The sequence below is a fragment of the Accipiter gentilis genome, chromosome 27 (assembly GCF_929443795.1).
Source record: "Accipiter gentilis chromosome 27, bAccGen1.1, whole genome shotgun sequence".
In the NCBI taxonomy this organism is placed as follows: domain Eukaryota; kingdom Metazoa; phylum Chordata; class Aves; order Accipitriformes; family Accipitridae; genus Astur; species Astur gentilis.
In genome coordinates this window covers 17,068,127-17,086,631 of record NC_064906.1, presented here as the reverse complement: position 1 = coordinate 17,086,631, position 18,505 = coordinate 17,068,127, and the positions used below count along the sequence as shown (strand labels likewise).

The following is an 18,505-nucleotide window of genomic DNA, read 5'->3' as shown; positions in this document are numbered from 1 at the left end:
TTTTTCAGAAGATGATTTTCCACAGCTTTAACATTTTATTGAAAGAACAAGAAAACAAGACAGAGAAGGAAACATTTTCCCCTGCTTTGCTTTGTTCAACAGCTGCTTCTACCATTTTCCTGGCATCGAGCACCATTAAAATAATTTCTACTGTTACTACATCAGGATTTGAATAAGGACCTAGCAGAGACTGGAAAAGACAATGCAAGCTGCATAAGCCTTTCTATTTTCAGCTTGCAATCCTAAAGTATTTCAATGCCAGGAACAGGAATACCTTTTTATTTTGTGGGTTTACGGTATCTTCCACAACAGGATCCTGGGCTGAGTTCCCTAGTGCAACTCCAGCCTCCAACAAGCTACACACCAAGGATTTTGTCCTTTGTATTCCTCATCTCCTACCTAAAGAAATTTTTCCTCAGTTTTCTGTAACTCACATTACAGCTTACTGATCAAAGTACACCTAAGAAGAGAGCAGATAAGCCATATTTTCCACCCTTACTGAAAAAATGGCCTTTCCATTTCTTACAGTATGCTGACCAGAAGGAAATAGGAGCGATGTCTATCACAGCTGCTAGATTTGACCTTAGCACTTCTGTTATTCACACCTTCATTATCATCCCTAAGAAAACAATGAACAATCCACTTTCACATCCTAGGCAATGCATTTTCAAATACATATTTCATAACTAAGAACCAGACAAATCCAACAGAACATGTAATACATGTGTGTATCTTTCCCTTAGGTTTCAAGTGTAGCTTCTTTATGGATCCTTTGTTGGAAGTTTTTCTCGAAAAATGCATCTGCCAAAAAGTCTCAGCATTTTCCTTACAGTACAAAGCAGATTATGTTGTTACATATGATACAAAGCATAACATATGAAAAAACCCTACCAGGCTAGACTTAGAAACATGTCTTGAATGGAGATTAGGATGAAATGTATACAACAGAGGGCAACAGACAGTGATTGTTCACTTGTATTCGTGTCCAGTCTTTTGGCAATCAGTTGCTTGATGTGCAGCAATCAAGCAAGGTTACATTTGGACTATTATGCTTAACAGCAACCAGTATTCTCTCGTGACATGCTGGCTGAATGTTTGCTGTAAACTCTGCCTCAAAACAATGATTATTATTCTGCTCAGTTGGGCAGAGGTGGGAAATGTTGTGAATTATGAAATTTTAAAAAAGGGTGTGGGGAAATATGTCAAAACCTTTCAATTATATTGAAGCATGTTTGCCACAGGTCACAGCATGGTTTGGTTTTTGGGTTTTTTTTTACACACTTCATAAATTTCATCTGCACAAACTGTGCCGCCCATGTTCCAGTCAAAGGCCTGCAAAAAATGCCCTGTCTCCTGGGGTCAAAATACTTTGTGATGGACTGGGACCAGGACAAGAGAGATGAGTTCGCACCTGGAATCGCAGAGCACCTATTGAAATCTCAGCCCACTCTTCCTCTTCAAAGGACTCTGGTGCACTGATGACAATGTTGGCACGGAAACGTCGGATTAATTCCTCTGTTTCCAATGGCTCTTCCAATCTGTCTCACAGAGTTGACAGAGAAAAAAAAAAAAAGAAAAAGTTTTATTAACTAGTTCTGCACTATATGTTTGTGCTGTAAGAATCTAGTGGTAATATGATTCAGCAAATGTTTCTCCAGAATAACCTGGACCAAGTTTTATTACAAAGGCTATGAAAATGGAACGAGGTATTTAACTACAATTTGTAATCCTCTAGGTTGTTTCTTCAGCGGTGTAACCTGGACCTGTAGGTACGAAAGCACGTCGACAGGCGATTGTGAACAATGCATATGAGAAAAGTCCTTATTAGGTATCATATGTAAGGCTAATGGTAACAAATGAAAAGATCTTTTGAGTTAGCAATCATTTGGCTCATTAAATGCTTTTAAAAAGAAGGCAAATAGAAACTTATTCTGCAGATGCTGCAATGGCAAAAGGGAGAAAAACAGCTCATGCTGAAGGTGAAAAAGGCCAGTAAAGGCATTTTATGAGAGAATGTATTCCTCGTATTATTATTATTTGCCTTTGGGATGCAGCAGATTGCACCAAATGATAGGTGTTTTGAAAAAATTAATCTCTGTGTGGCGATGTCTCCACCTCTTTACAAGCATTTGAACTGCCAGAGTGTAGATTTGTGTCAGTGCGGAGAACATATATAAGGCAGGCAGAGCAGCAAACTGCATACAAATATCAGAAATCTGGCTGCACCTTTGAATTGTCATTCTTCACTCTTCTAAAGGAGAACCTGACCAATATGAGAAAAAAAGACAGCCCTAAAATTTGCAAGAGAGTTGTCTCACTGCCATTGTTAGTGGGGAAGAGCATTTATTTTTTGCATTAGCCATTACGGACGTGAACAATTTTTGATAATCCATCAGTTGTGGCCTGACAACTTTGGGATATGACACCCTACAGCAAAAGCAGAAACCTGGGTAAGTAGTGAAGAGAGAAGTTTCTGTCCGGAAAAAAAAAAAAAAAAATTAAAAAAAGTGAGGACATACAGTTTAAAATGTGTTTTAATTAAAATGTAGTAAAACATGCAAAATCAAAGTACAGGGAAAACTGTTCACATCAAGCAGTCTGGGGAGAAGAGGCCTGTTAGATGAAAAAAAGAGCTTGATTTTATTTAAAATAGTCTGGATGATCTTCTTTAGCAGACAAATGCGCATAAGGATAAACTGCCTGGGCAGATTTTCAGTCAAACCACACACAAGCCCAGCTCCACCAAGCCCTGGCTGTTCACAAGGGCTCCAGCAGCCTGGGGGGTAGAAAGTGGGATGGGAGGCTGAAAAGCTACAGGTTTTCCCTTGAGATCCCACAAGCAACCCCAAGGCTGAGACACAATCCGTAATAATTACGGGAGACGGGAGCCAACAGAAGGTGTAGACTATGTCGATGCTCAAACAGAGAAGGAGAAAAATAGCAGTTAGTCATGAACAGGTTCGCTTACGCTGTTGTTCTTCCTGGGTTTGCTGTGGGCTCTTGGAGCTCGGGTGCTGTGTGGCCTCTAGTTTTGAACGCATTTTGTGACACGTAAGTGACTGCCACCCCAGCCGGTACCAGCGGGGCATCAAAAGCCCCGGTAACCTCAGAGCTGGGCCTGTGGCGTTCTGAGCCAGCTGCTGAAAACTAATTTGAGTTTCTGCTATTTTATCCCTTGGTGCTGATCCTCAAAGACTGCAGAGCCCCTACTCCTAGTCTCTGCCTTCCACCTGCTCAGGCTCACCTCCAAAATACCTCACCTCTCTTGCACCTATCCCCAGTCCTCAGAACTGCTTCTAATTACTTGGCAGCATGGATCTGAGTAAATACCCATTATTTCCCCTCCCTCAAAACACGCATTGGTTGGATGGAGTGACAGGCACCTTCGTCCTGCAAATCTCAGCAAGGATCTGTTGTGAAAATGTGTGTAATTTGCCAAAGCCGGGCTAGGTAAGTTGGACTCTTCATGATAGCGGGCCCTGCAATGCAGAATGCATTTATTTAACAGACAAACTTGAAAATGAATATTTGCACCTTCAGGGGCGTATTTCTAACATGAACATTTGAGCATAAGGCCAGGCCACGGGGACTTTAACGGAGGTAACCTGTAATGGCAACAAGAGGGACAGATGTCTCCGTGTACATGTAGCTCCCCAACAGTATGCTACATTCTGATTTTTAGTTAAATTGCTGATTCTGTTTTAGATCACCTCCCAAAAGCCAAGTGCAAACTGGAAGATTAATTTTTACTTACAGAAGATATAAACAAAGAGAAATTATTAAAACTCAATTGAAGATTGAAATTGTTTTATAAATCTTAGCAGGTTTCCATTAAACAAAAACAAACCCACATGCCAAGAAGCTAAGTTTCTAAAGTTTCTAAAAAAAGAAAAACATTTAATAAAGGTCCATATGTGCAGATTCTTGAAAGTACATTGTGCAGTTCAGTATTTGGAAAGTTCACACACCATGGTTTAGTACCAGTGCAGAATGAGAACGCTGTATATCTATGCTGAATTCCTTTCCTGAGCACCCTGAGAAAACACTGCACGGCAAAATAGGGAGGAGTTTTCCAACTTGTGCTACAGAGTGGGAAACAAGATGCTTCTCAGGCACCATGGCAGCTCCAGTCACATCTGGAGTTTCCTTTGAAGAAAAGATGATTACAAACCTAGTTGTACTGGAAGATATTGGGTGTAAAATCAGTCTATCATCTGACACTGCATGTTTTACCAAAGTTCTCTGTCCTCCCTCAGCCTCACTTGCTGCTCCCTGTGGAGCCTTACTCTTCTTTGCACTCAGATCCCATGTCTGGAAGGTTCCTCACTGAGTGTCACCACGGAAAAAGTCCAGTCTGAGTAAGGGACGCCTGCAAGTGTTCTCCCAAGGAGCTGTAACCCAGCCAGTCAAGCCTCAAAAGAAGGCATTAACTATCACTGAGAAAGGGTAGTCAAAATGGCTGAGAGAGGGACTGATACAAACCTTTTCCACGCATTTTTCACAGAGGAGCACTGCCATGATATCCTAAAATTGCCCAGCTGTCTTCTCCTAAAGAAAGAAACCCTCAGGCAATGCAAGCTCCAGTGGTCCGTAGTGATGCTTCATTCAGTCAGTGGTTTTAAATCCTGAAGCTATATACGTATCCTCCTACATCTCTCTCTCTCCCCCCCTTTCTCTCTCTCCCTCCTCTACTCAAACCAGGAATTTCAGTGCAGGGGGCATGTTTGGTGGGTGACTAACAGGAGAGAAGATGACTCCAAGCAGAGCCTGGGAAGTTTGGTGAGACAGCAAAAGGGGGCTCGGAGACAGATGCCGGGGCTGTGGGATGCACAGCTATATGATGGAGGCCTTGAGGGCAGATTTTCTGTGGAAATTGAGCCTGTCCTAGTTATATTCAAAACCCAACAACTTTCCATTGTCAGTATACGAAAATTTATTTGGTAATGTGTTCCTTATCTTTGAACTCTGGGCTAGCTCAATGTTTCATTTGTTGCTTCTATCTCCCACTTTTGTACAAGTAAAGCCAAATTCAATTAAGAAATGACATTAATCCAGTCCTGCAAGTAGTTTTAAAATATTTCTGTTGTGAATGTTTGCTCTAAATCTTAATCCTTCCCATAGGAAAGAAATAGTTCAGCAAGTAGCAAGATTTTGTATTTTCACCTGCCAGATTATTTATGTTGAGAAAACCTAATTGTCCTTGTTCTTCCCACAAACAGAAGTTGGCTGGCTTCCAATAATCTCCTGCCACCAAATCATTTGACAAGAATTTTGTTTAAGTTTTCCTAAAGATGACTGACAGACAGATTATGTTCAAGCTTTTAATCCAAATTCTCAGAAGTCATACAGGAATGAGTAATTATAGCAGTTTAGTACCTATATATTTGTTGAACACTGAAAAGTAACTATCTCCAAATTTCCAGATAAAACAGTTATATTGGCATCTTATGGCAAGATTCTGGAATCCAAGACCGCTGAGAGACATTTGGAGACAGAAGGATCTTACCTTACAGAAATATGTTCTTTCAGCTGCAGAATGCTTGCTACATTTATCAGGAGGTACTGTGCTTCATTCACAAGAGAGAGTGAGATGTTTGCAGCAGATGCTAGACCTAAAAGAAATCAATCCAACGTTCTAAAGTGATCATTAAGAATCGGGAAGATTATACTAGTAATTTCACCTCATCTTTCCTTTGACCTCTTATTCATTCTCATTAAAAAATTATTCATTTGGCTCCAGGCACTAAGGAAAGATTCCAAGAATCCCCTCAAACCTGTAAATGATAATGATGTAATGCATTTAGAAACCGAGACAAAGCTGAGATTTTACCAAATTTGTGAAACAATTTACAAGAGCAATATCTATGGATTTTCGATGCTCTTTCAATTTGATCCTTTCTATAATGAAATTTAATCTCAGAAGAAATACTTTGTTTCTAGATATTTCATGATCAGTTTTCAAAATGATCATTGAGTTTACAGACAAAATCATGGTCATGATGACACGCCCCGCCCCTCCAGACTGGTGTATCTGTACATTTTCACCAAAAGGAAGAAGTAGAAGGGCAGCACAAACACAGTTTGGGTATATCTGTACTCTTTGAAACCTATTAAATCAATATTGGATGACTCTTTCACTCTTTATGAGGGTAGTTTTATACTCAGCATGAAGTCCATGAGCCTGATGTTTACTAAGTGAGGAATCACAAATATTTTTAAGAATGAGAACATACCTTTGATATTTTTCTGATGCGACTTCTTTTTCATGTCCGAACTTTGTCTTATCAAGCGACATGGACGACCAAGAAACATAGAAAACCAGCCAGCAATTCTTTCTCCACAGTCATATGTTTTTACCCTATTATGAGAAAAGAGGGACTTAACAAAATTTGATTCTCCAAACATTAATTTGCAAAACTGTAGACAAATTACTCAGATGTTTATTCTGCTTCTTTCAATACAAAATACAGAATCTGTATTGTCTGATGCGAAGTTCTGCATAATTTTGTCTCCCCATTTCCTCAACTTTACTCTGTTACTCTTGAAGTTAACATTCACGAGATCTAATTTAGTTTTATACAGAAAATTACTGGGGAATAAAGGACTAAATAATCATAACGCTGAAGAAAGTGACTCTGAAGTACAGTAACTGGTAGCCCATATTATAATATTGCAATACAGTATTATGAAAAAGTTACTTTCTGGTCTGTGCTTTTTACTAAAACAAAGAGGATTAATTTGAGTTGAATTTAAGATTGCCCCACTGCGCCACACTGTATGTAATTTTTCATGATCCCACCAGGTACAATGATGTTAATTCCATAATGTAATTCCTGTTATTGCAGACATTCCACATTAAAACATGGCTCCACTAGCAAAGCCCAAATAGCTCTCTATCTAAAGATGATTTCCGTTGCTAGTAAATTGTCTAGTAAGTTATGAAAGGCTGGCAATAGATTTGCCTTCTTTACCTGGGTGTAATCTCTCGTAGAGGGCTTTTGAGATCACCTCTCTCAGTTCAGGAGGGGCACAGATCGGACCACTGGGAGGTGATCCTATCTGCCATTTGATTCCTCAGCCCTGAGTAATCTTAACGTCAAGCTTTTAAAAAGTAGGCATCTGGTTTAAGTTTGTTGTCTGGGTTCCCCTCACAGATAACGGAAAGAGGTAAATAGTTCCCATTCATATTAGACCTCAGGATGGGTTGGCTCTCTGGGAGTGTTTAACTCTATTCACTACAGAAGGAGATTTGACTGACACCTAACTTTAAAATGGCATAAACAGGTAAGAGGAATGCAAATTCTCATGCCCATCTAGGCAGGATTCTTGTAGCAAGGAAAGTGAAGTAGCAGTGGTCCTAGGCTCACCTTGTTGTCCTACCCAGCCAAAGAAGCTGATCTGCATGGAAATAATTTGCTCTGTGAAACAAGAAAACAGCTCCTCACAGCAAAAGATGATGCAAATGATGCTTAGCCCTAGGACTGACAGAAGTAGTAGCTTGGCTTCACGAAATGCTTTGTCGGTTCAACTGAGTTACACAGGTAGAAAGCCAGGACAAGGGAAATCAAAGGGATTTTATAATCCTGCAGGGATTAGGCAGCTCTTCAGCGCTCGTTCTGAATTTTGATTGTGGTACAGCTCTGCGTCCCTCTCCCCACCCTGAGACTGGACGGATGCCAACATCTAGCCACTGATGTCCTAGAAACGAAATGAATTTCTGGTACTATGAGATGCAGGCACTGTGGCAAGAGGCCAAAAGGTGAGTCTCCACGTGAGATTTCATAGTCTGAGCTGAGCGGTTCTCATGTCCTTGCTGGTCACTGCGTTAGGGAGAAGGCTGCTAACGAGAAGGCATGAATCTTCCATGGTAACAGTACAGGTGATATACGTTCCCCCAATATTTTTCCCCACCCAAACAGAGGTGCTAGGGGTATTTAAATTCTCTCCGGAGCCAAGTGCCTCCAGTAGCCTGCTGGGACTTAATACTGCATAAATCAGAACAAAATTTTGTCCACTTTTTTATTTGCTTACTATTTTGAGTCACAGTGGCTGAGTTAGAGACAGGCAGCATTCTTAGTATTTCATCAAATGTCACGGTGTAGTTTTTGTATTCCAAGACTCCTGTGTTTTCAAATTGCTTCCCCTTATCATCAGACCATTTTCTGAGCAAGTACCATCATCTCTTCAAGGTCTGTTTCAAAGTCCTTCTGTTGTAGCTCAATTCTACTCATTTTCTGCTTGTTTATTTTTGTGGAGTATTACTTTACATCTGTCAGCATTACATTTCATTTGGCACATGTCAGGCAATTTATAAAGGAGGGCCTGGTTCTCTCAGGTTCACTCGCTGTTTGCCTTGAGTCCCTCACTCATCTTTCCTATTATGTCTTTTAGCTTCAGTGCGTTACAGCTGGTCCCTCTAGCTAGGTAATTTATAGAACAAGAAACAAGGACAGCTGAAGTCTGAATATTGATCCCAAGGGATATAACACATAGATTTACGCACAACAGGCTCAGTTCACCTTGGTTTTAGCTACACCTTTCTCCTCTTCTACCACTGATATCCTTCTCTTGATCTCTTTGATATTGTGGCCTGTCAAAGAGGAGGCTGTGTCCCTGCCTATTTCAGTAGCACACTAACCTTGAGCATTTCGGGTCTTCTACATCAATAACCTTAACATCACTAGCTTCTCCTTGCGTCTGTCCCCTCTTAGATATTATACTAGAAAGCCATGTCCCTCCGACGTGAGCAGCACATGCTGATGGACAACCCCTGCTGAGATGAAGGCTAACACTGATGAATTGCTTCACAAGGAAAACGTGGGCTCATTAAACTTTCGTGGATGCTGTGAAATTAAACTTCCTCACGTGACTGCTTGCAGATTCTATATCATGTGCTTTTCTCAGCTGTCTCAGTGTAAATTCAGAATAACCACCTAGGCCAACAGAACTGGATGAAATCACAGCATCACAGAGCAGAATCAATAAGCGGAAAATGCCTTCAGTAGGGGTTTCTTCTGAATAAAAGCCTTTTAACAAAGACTTTTGGTCCCACTGCTCACCTCAGACACTGCAGAAAAGACCCCAGACCACAAATCACCTCCTGTCCTACTGCAAAGCACTGTTTTCCTCCTATTTCTCATTTTTTGGCCCTGCAGGCTCCCCTGCTGAAACATGGGAAGCTGGCATGAAGTGCTGTTGGATGGAGTAGTTTCAGAGCCTCATCAATGTTGTCCACTCATTCTGCCTTACTTTCTGCCTTGTTTATTTGCTAATCACAGTCCACTCCATGCAATTTGTCTTGCATCTCCCCTTTCTTTGTCATTCTGTCCTTTTTCATGGGAAACTAAGCGGTTTCCCATGAAAATTTCCTATTTCATACATTAAAAATGACACAGTCAGTGACATGAAAGACAAGCTACAATAAATAGTATGGCAGCAAATTACATGCACACAGAGAGAAAGACAACCTAGGCTATTTTACAGCCTGTAATAGATGGGCTAACCATGGGGAGGCTAAGGATGAGTCAACACTAAGGGAAGTGGGACAGATGGATAAAACAAATGACTCTTGGGTGAATTCCACTACCTGAGGAAAATACACTTCTGAGGAAAAGATCCTCTTTATCATCTGAATAGCTAGTAGAAAAGAAGGAGAAGATGATTTCCTATACGGCTCCATGGGGAAAATGGCCACGTCTTCTGCTGGTTTGTTTATGTGTTACCCTCAGGGAAGCAAATGTAGATGGCTACGAAGAATTAGTATAGCTTGGTTAAAAGAAGACATAAATCTGTAACTGGCTCTTTTAGTTGGACTTACCAAGAGACTTGGTGAAAAGAAACATAGTAGATAATGCAAATGTACTTTAGGAAGATACTTGATACACTGCCACTCAGAAAACTTAATGAGACTGGGAAGTACTTAGAAAATATGATGGATAAACACTTAAGTTCACTGATAGGAAATTAATTTATTCATAATGTTATATTTTACTGAAGTGGTATGTGTCTTGATTAGAGGTAATGTTATTTCACACACTCACCTGCAATCTTCCCAAGATTGTTAAGGGGACACTGATCAACATGGGTGGTCAAAACAAAATTAAAAAGGGTTGTAAATACAGAAAGCTGTTTATAACTTCAGCAGATTCTAGCGATTTTGAATCTGCGCAGCATGAAATCAGCAAAGCTGCCAGCACCATTACTGTCAAATGAAGGAACTGAATTCCAGTCCTACTGAGGCCCCCACTTGGCATTTGGAAGTAACTGGGGACACCCTTCCCTTTTCTCATCCTTGGAGCAAGTAAAAAAAAAAAGATCTCCCTTATTCAAGTGAGTGCCAAGTCATCACAGTCTCTTGTACTGTCCTTCCCCCCGCTTTTTCATTTTTATTATTTTTTACTGTTTTCTATCAGACATGCTGGGCATGCCAAATTACCTATGTAAATCTGTCTTCTCCTGGTCCACCAAGTCATTCATTGTTTTCCACCCTCCCCCTCTTTTTTTAAGGACTTCTGCCCCTGCGTGTCCATGCGATCATGTCCTGAGTGTCATTACAGTGATTTTCAGCTTTGATTCCTCTCTGCTCTCACTCACCTGTGTGAACAGACTTTACTCTCACAGATCACAGCCTCTTTTCCAGGATTTTCTTCTAGTGATACAGATATTGGTTCCATACCTAGATGGGCAGAGAGCAAACCATATTTAAATAAAACATTTATGCAGAATCATAGGCTCATGAAAAAAGTTCTTTTTTTTGCACCTGTTCACAATCACAGCAGCATCCCAAATAACCTGACAAAAATTCTTTCTTTTTGCTAGAATTATATTCTCTGCCTGCAGGTGGCTCCAAACGATAATACAAAGAGCAAAGGCTGCAGATGACCTTGGTACCCAAACCACATTAAGGAATATACAATTTCAGCTTTGAGTGACTTCATTCTCTGTGTTTCTCGTGCAACGAAACTGGCACAGAATTACTGCCTCAGTCATGGTTTCTGTTGAAAGGATGAGTTTATCACTGTTGTGGCCCATCTAGCAAATCAGGAGATGAGGTTAATCACTGTCGGGTTGGGTTTTTTTGGAGCGGTGGGATGGAGTGATCTGAAAGGTGAAAAGTGGAGGGGGGGTAAAGATAAAAAAAATAAGCACAGGCTGTTCAAGGAAAGAAATGTAATGTATCATAAAACTACGATAATTTAAAGATAAAATGTATGGAAATGACTAATGAGAGAATTATTCCCATCCATCCGTCTCTAAGTTTAACCCAGATGAGGAATCCCTGGTAATGATCTATGTTAACAATTTCTTCCATAGTTTTCTTATCTTGAACAGAATTAGCCAAAGAGATGGAAAGGCTACTGTGGTTTACTAGAAGCGAAAAGAAAAGCTGTACTATTTTGCTTTCTGTTAATTGAAAGCAATAATCTTAAATGACAAAGGGTTTTACTTTGCAGCTGCAATAAATCCAACTCTTTTCCATTATACTGCAACATATACCAGCAAAGACTGATCTCCCATATCCCAGCTTTATAACAGCACATTTTGATTTCACTCGCTACTTCCTGTTTATATTATTGTAGTACGAATAAGACTCAAGCTCTTCCAGCTCTATGATACTGTGAAATCAAATTGTCTTATTCTCTTCTGAAGAGTAATGAAATGTAGTTCAGACTCACTGTATCCCAACTATCAGCTCCGTTCCATGCACAGTTTACAAAACAGAAAGTCGACTACTCCTTTTGCAGTTAATGATGTTAGTATACTTCAGAAGTGAAGACAGAGGGGGAAAAGCTAGGTTCACTTTGGAAAATAAAACATGTAATAAATGCATTGAACTCACTTGCAACAACCTGAAAAAGAAGCCAATGTTACCATCTTACAGACTAGAACTAATGTAATGCTCTTGTACTTTGAAACAATTAAACATTAGCATCATTCCTTCTGGAAAAGAGGAGTTCAAAAGGTTTCATCCTGTATGCATCCTTAGCTGTTATACCTTTTCAGAATACTTTCTAAGCAAGGCATACTCACAGAATTTCTTAAAATAGTCTCAGGGCTTTAAAAAGCCCTGCTTTTATACACCAGCAAGTGTATCACATTTTTATTTGAACAGTACACATTTTACAGTGATGTTTAGGTCAGTTAAACATTGTTAATTACAATTTTATTCTATCTTAAGGCAAAAAAATAAAGCAGAATATTGCCAGTTACTAAAATGTAAAAGCTGTCATTCTCCATGGTCATTTGCTTGATAATAAAATTCACAGATGTGCTCACAGTATTAATATATAAAAAAAAAAAAATCTTGTCTTTATAGTTCCTATTTTCAGTCAATGAGAAAAATCAGAGGTCTGTTATTTCAATAGACTGAAATATAAACTATTCATGTATATTCTTTCATCAGTGTATGCACTTAATTCCCATTATTTTTACTGGCAGTAACACATGACTATTTGAAGGCACAATAAACTCCATAAAGTGTAATTATTTGCTCAGTTTTGCGAGCATCATTCTACTCCAGTATTTTAAAGGGTCTTCACAAGACTCAAAATTTCTCCCTCTGTGCAGTGGCAAACCAATGCCCAACTTGCCAGAGTAATGCTGACTGTTAGCTAAAATGGAAAGACAGAAATTAGTCTTCCACAGAAGTGTATTCTCAGCCAAATTCTGTTTGGCTGACTTTCGTGTAGGTCAGGAACAAACCCCGTGTAATCTGTGCCCCCATGTATTTAATGGAGCAGGACAACAAGATTTCCCTTGATTCCCACTCAAGTAATACAGCTTCTAGAAATAAAGGCACTTGCTCCTGCCCACCTTTAAGGTGCTGGGTGCCTAACCGTTAACTGTCTCAGTTGATATACAAGAAGTTGTTTTTCTCTTCTGAAGAGTAATGAAATGTAGTTCAGACTCACTATATCCCAACTATCAGCTCAGGGGCTTATTTAGAGTTACACTGATTTTCTCAAAGTGGGTCCTGTGATAGCAAGTGTTCATTACACTCTTCACGTCAAAAAGAATAGGAAATGCCCGTTAGTAACCACATAGCCTAAGAAAATAATTCTGACAACGTTAATAAATGCAGTTTCTCAAAATTAAAATCTTACTCCCTCTCCCGAAGGAACGTACAGCCAGTGAGAGACCAAGCACAAGCCCTTCCTCTCCCTCTGCTTCTTCAGGGATCAGGGCAATACCTGGAGCTCCCCAGCTGCCATGCAAGGCAACTAATTTTGCAGGCAAGCCAGGGAAAGATCCTGAGCCTTCAAGCAGTTTTGGCCATGTCTAGAGCCCCAGTTTCATGTCCTTGCTACCCACAGCAGTGGCAGGATCGCAGGGCTGGGTCAGCCAGACGGCGGGTCTGCCCACCCAAGGCTGGTTGTTAGACGGGCTACGGAGACACCCAACGCGCAGGGGTTAAAGAAAGAACCTGAAGTGGTGTCTCAGCACACGGAGGACTCAGCAAAAGGTATTAAAGTAGTTACTGTCACACTGAATCACGCTGGCAATTTTATTTTGTTGGACAGAGAAGACAGAGAATATTAAACCATATTGAAATAAAATAGCCATAAACAAATTTTCCACTAATGAAAAGTTCTGGAGGGAGAGGAAAGCACGTGCCTGGAGGGGGAGAGACAAGAGACTTATTATGCTTTAAAAGCGGCACAGATAAAGTCTTCACCGTAATCAAATAGCGTAACAGCAGAATGTTCTTTAAAAATGCCGCGTACTTCGGCTAGGTCAGATTCGCCCCACGCGGCTTTAGGCACTTACCAGAGGCACCTAATCCAGCAGCAGAGTTGCCTTAGGCTCTCTCTGTTGGAGAGAGACAACTCCAGACAGCAAAGCGCGCTTTAGATGGAGATCCTTGCCACAGCCTGCTCTCACGACGAGAAAAGCGCGGATGATAGCAGAGAAACCGGTAGAGAAAGCCGAGCGGTTACAGCCTCCTCGCAGAGGAGCGGGACTGTGAGGGCAGGGGGAGGAGAGGGGGAGTTGGAGAAACAAAACCCAGTTTGGAAAGATGCACGCTACCGTGGCTGAGGAAAGGCAGTTCGTGTGGGAGGCAGCCAGTGGGAGAAAGAACTCACAAAGCTGGAAGAGACCCAGAGGTGGCTGTAATCGGCAGGCTAAGCGCTACAAATCTGAAATAACGTTAGCCACCGACACAGGCCGGTTGAAGGCTTTGAGCTGCAGCCCGGTTCATCAGAGGTGTGCTGCTCCTCACCACGCTGATCGCTGCTCCAGCTACCCATGCGGCGTTCAGCTTCGGGTCCTAAATTAGCAACAAACTACCGGCAGGCTGGCAAGAGTGCTGACAAAAGCAACAATGATTAACATGGGACTTTCAAGGAAAGAGTCAACTTACTAAATTAAATTTGTCTGCCATGAAATGATTTAAGCGGGAGATATAACAATGACCCATGTACGTGAAGGGATAAAAGAAAAATTTAAAAATTTAACACCAACAAACAAATCATGCATTTAGACTGCGGGTAAGAGGAAAGAGAACGGAATAAATATTGTAACAACTTCCTACAGATTTATCTGCTCAGCCTTACCCTGCTGGTTCTTATGTGTTCCCATCACTGTGCTATCTTATGAGCAGTAAGCTCTGGAATAGTCTCCCCAAGCAAGTAAGAGCCACTATCTCACTGTCGAGCATTAAAAAAGCACCACAGGTTGCAAGAACACCATGAGAGTGAAAAATAGCAGGACTATTATAAAAAGAGGGCCCAGACCACCTTATGGGCCAGGATTATTGGTATCTAGAATCATTATACAAAGAATAAAATGACTCTACTCTTACACACTGGGTGTACCAAAGCAGGTTATAAATAAATGCCAACCGTGTTTCTGTTAGAGCATGCTGGAGATCTGATCTGATTGCTTTGGGGCAGAAAAGTGATCCATAGACTTCGTCAATCACTTCTGGGTAGAAATGGTTCTCGCCTTCATCAGAAGGAAGGTGAATGACAGTGAAAACTCCAAAAATGACACAAAGTAAAATGTAGGATTTAAAGGTGAATTTCACCCTGGCCCTAACTATGGCAAAAGATTGTAAATCTCAGTGAGAAACGGGTGCCTTGACTGTCATTTTTGTCTGAGAAAACTTCTTCCTGACTCCCTGAAGTATGTCAGTGCAGGTATTATTGACAGGCAAACATACTAATGGATATGCACTTGTCTGAACAATGTGGTACTAGCAAGGAAAAAAGTGAGGAACGTACTCAGAAGAGCAGAATGAAGCAATCAGAAGGCCCAACAGAGCTGAACCTCTGAAAATGTGAAGGATAAACAGAGAAAGTTTGGACAAGACTTCACACTGTGTCTGCAAGCAAGTGGTACGGGCAGAAAGGAAGAGAGATAGGAAGGAACTGAATTTCTAGAAATAATTAGTTCTGAAGCAGTCGGTAATCTAAAAGTTGTGAGAGAAGGCTGTCTATGCAACTGTACTACAAAAATTTGAGGTGCAAGGTGCTCCACGTAGAATTGAACTGCATTAACAATACCTTTTCAAAGGAAGATTATAGAGGGAAGAGCGGAAAATAGCAGCATTTGTGCCAATGAGCCAGTCTGGAATCCCTAAGAGGAGACTAGATTGTGTTTGGGATCTGAGACACACACACAAAACCACACAAAACTAGTGGAAGTACCCAAACGTACATTTGACAAACCTATTTCACTCAAAAGAAATCAACTGGTCAGACTTAATTTTCTGGGGAGTGCTCAGGCAGATGGAGAGGACAACTGTAATGTACAAGCAGAAAGGAGACTGGAGTTACAGATCCACTCATGGATTTCTAATAAAGGGTAAAAAATCTGAATATAGGCTCCCCTGTTTTGCTCTAGCTACTGAAAATGTGGGCACATATATTATTAATGGTTAAGACATACAGGCTGAGTAAATGTTAGACCCCAGGGAGATGATGAGCACCATTCACATGCATGCAAACTCGGCATTAATAATGACTTTTGTGGAATACAAACCTGTTCCAGCGTTCAGTGCTAACAGCACTGTTAGCAAAATAAATAATTTGCACCCCCAAGTAGCAAGGAGCTTTCTGTAATACTTAGATAAGTCTTTTTTCTTATTTTTTCCCCTCAGTAGAGAATAAAAAGGGTTCTGATGAATCCAAAGAAGCCCAAACATCATGAAATATTTGCCTGCTAGTGCAAGTATTTAACTGAGATAAATGTCTGGTCCTTATTTTAATCCATGCTCATTTCCACTGAAGGCTCTACCCCTCTAATCCCACAGCTGGAAGGAGGAGGAGAGCTATAAAATGGGAAAGTCTTTGGCCAGGGTGTTTGATGTTAGACTCCTCCTATTCCTTTACCTTTGCTGCATTAACAGTCCTTTCAGGTTGGTGGACTTCATGATCTGGAGAGATACACTAGTCAGTAAATTTCCACATCTGTCAGTTCATTACTCTTTCCTGGAGCATCCACTTTATGATTGCACATAGGGAGTCACTGTCTACTCTCTGTCCATCCCAACAACAAGCTAGGAAACTACCCAGGGCTGTATATTACAGCTTGCTTTGCCCACAGCTCGTAGCAGAATTTGTCCCTGAAGTCAGTAAGCATACACAGCATTCAGTCGCTTGGTGGGTGCATCGTGATGCTCTGAGAAATGATAGCCGATGGCTCAAATATTCATTAAAGAACTTCGGTGGAGAAGGCGGCCTCTGCAAAAGCGCTGGAGTTGTGTGAACAGGAAAATGTGGCTGAAGAAGAGGGTCCCACGGAGGGTGGGACCACGCTTCTCCAAAGCCAAAATTCCTTATCTTAAGCGACCATGAGAAGAAGCGCAACATATGTGCCTGAAGGAAAGGCCAGATAGTGGTCATGCCTGCAGGGAGAGAGAATCAGCTCCCCAATGACTGCCCAAGCCCACTGACCCATTTCCAGAGAATCCCAGAATTGTGAACTGTGCATGTCGAGACCACCGACTCATTCTGGAACATTCCTGAGCTCACACTGTGCTTGCTCAATGATGGCAAATCCCCACCTACAGGGGTGGACCCTCTAGGTATAAAAGAAGGGAGGACAAGCTCTCGGTGTGCCCTCCAGAACTGGATCTCTAGACTGGCTGGACCAACACTGGACCCAGGACTGGTGAAATCCTTTCCTTCTCTCTCCCCCCTCTTCCCCCCCAACTCTTTTTCTCTCTCTCTCTTTTTTCCACAGTCCCTACACCTCATCCTTTCAAACATAAACCATTGACCAAGTCTAGGACTAGGAGCGGATCCAGCCGCCCCTGGACTCCAATCTGAGAAGGAGTCTAGAAAGCAAGGGGGTCTGCTCTGAACCTCCTGACTCAACGAGAGGGGTCTCCTTATTTTCTTCTCTGAATCGATCCCCAAATAAGTAAGGCTTACGTATGATTAGCATGTGTTGCACCGTGTACTGACATAGTTTCATGTCCCTTTTTCTGTTTCTTTTTCTATACCTCCCTTCTTTCAAACGGCAGCTTAACGACATGATGCAAGGTTCATATCGATAAGTTCACTTGTACTTGGTCAAGGTTAGCTTGGTTGAATAAACGTTTATCGTTGTTTGAACTCCCCTGGTGGTGTTTCACCTTAATTCTGACAAAGGAAATCCATGAACCTGAGTCACTCCAACCCTGGGACGCAAAATGCATGCAGGTGTCTCTGCCCAGAAGTTTGACGCCAATAATGAAGGGGAGAAATGGATATTGTTTACTAACCTTCTGCCTGAATGACCATAATTTTTTGCTTCAGATCAATTGAGGGATTTACAAGACACAATCTTGGCTCCTGCTTCTGAGTCATGCAGACTCCATTCTGGTTTACAACCATCCAGTTTCGGTCATACAGCAAACCCTGGTTTCCTACTGGCCATTCTGTAACCTGGGAAAGCATCAGGAGGGGATACAAAGGTTTAGAAAATGTTAGTTGCATTAACAGATTCACGCTGAAAAGAAAAGTGAGGGAAAAGAAACCATTAATGAAATTCTTTGAAATCAGGAAAACTTGTGCACGCCAATGTCAGCCTTTAATAAGAGAAGCCCTAATTGCAAATCAAAGATAAAGATATCACTGCACAAAGCTGACAAAACAAAATGAAGTTACTATAATTTGTTACATATTATCACACACTTTGATTTCGCAGACCTGTAAGAATAGAGTAAACAATCTCTGAAACACTTGGAGAACTGTTTTCAGTTTTATACTCAGCCATTTACAGGACCTTCCCCAACAATTTTCTTTTAATTTACAAAGCACGGACATTTCATGGGAGTTTGTCCAGGTTTCGGCTGGGATAGAGTTAATTCTCTTTCTAGTAGCTGGTATAGTGCTCTGTTTTGGATTTCGTATGAGAAGAATGTTGATAACCCACTGATGTTTTTAGTCATTGCTAAGTAGTGTTTATGCCAAGTCAGGGATTTTTCAGCTTCTCATGCCCAACTGGCAATAAGGCTGGAGGGGCACAAGAAGTTGGGAGGGGACACAGCCAGGGCAGCTGACCCAAACTGGCCAAA

General features: G+C 41.2%; 1 protein-coding gene across 1 annotated transcript in view; it reads right to left on the bottom strand.

Moving 5' to 3' along the window:
* MOCOS (molybdenum cofactor sulfurase) overlaps window positions 1–18,505 on the bottom strand; it is a 224,477-nt gene that overhangs the window by 10,108 nt on the left and 195,864 nt on the right. Inside the window, exons 9-13 of the mRNA XM_049830456.1 lie at window positions 17,711–17,873; window positions 10,594–10,675; window positions 6,234–6,358; window positions 5,507–5,612; window positions 1,412–1,538 (exon numbers count right to left, since the gene is read on the bottom strand). Of these exons, the coding sequence (XP_049686413.1) occupies window positions 1,412–1,538; window positions 5,507–5,612; window positions 6,234–6,358; window positions 10,594–10,675; window positions 17,711–17,873 (603 nt within the window). The remainder of the gene's footprint in view (window positions 1–1,411; window positions 1,539–5,506; window positions 5,613–6,233; window positions 6,359–10,593; window positions 10,676–17,710; window positions 17,874–18,505) is intronic.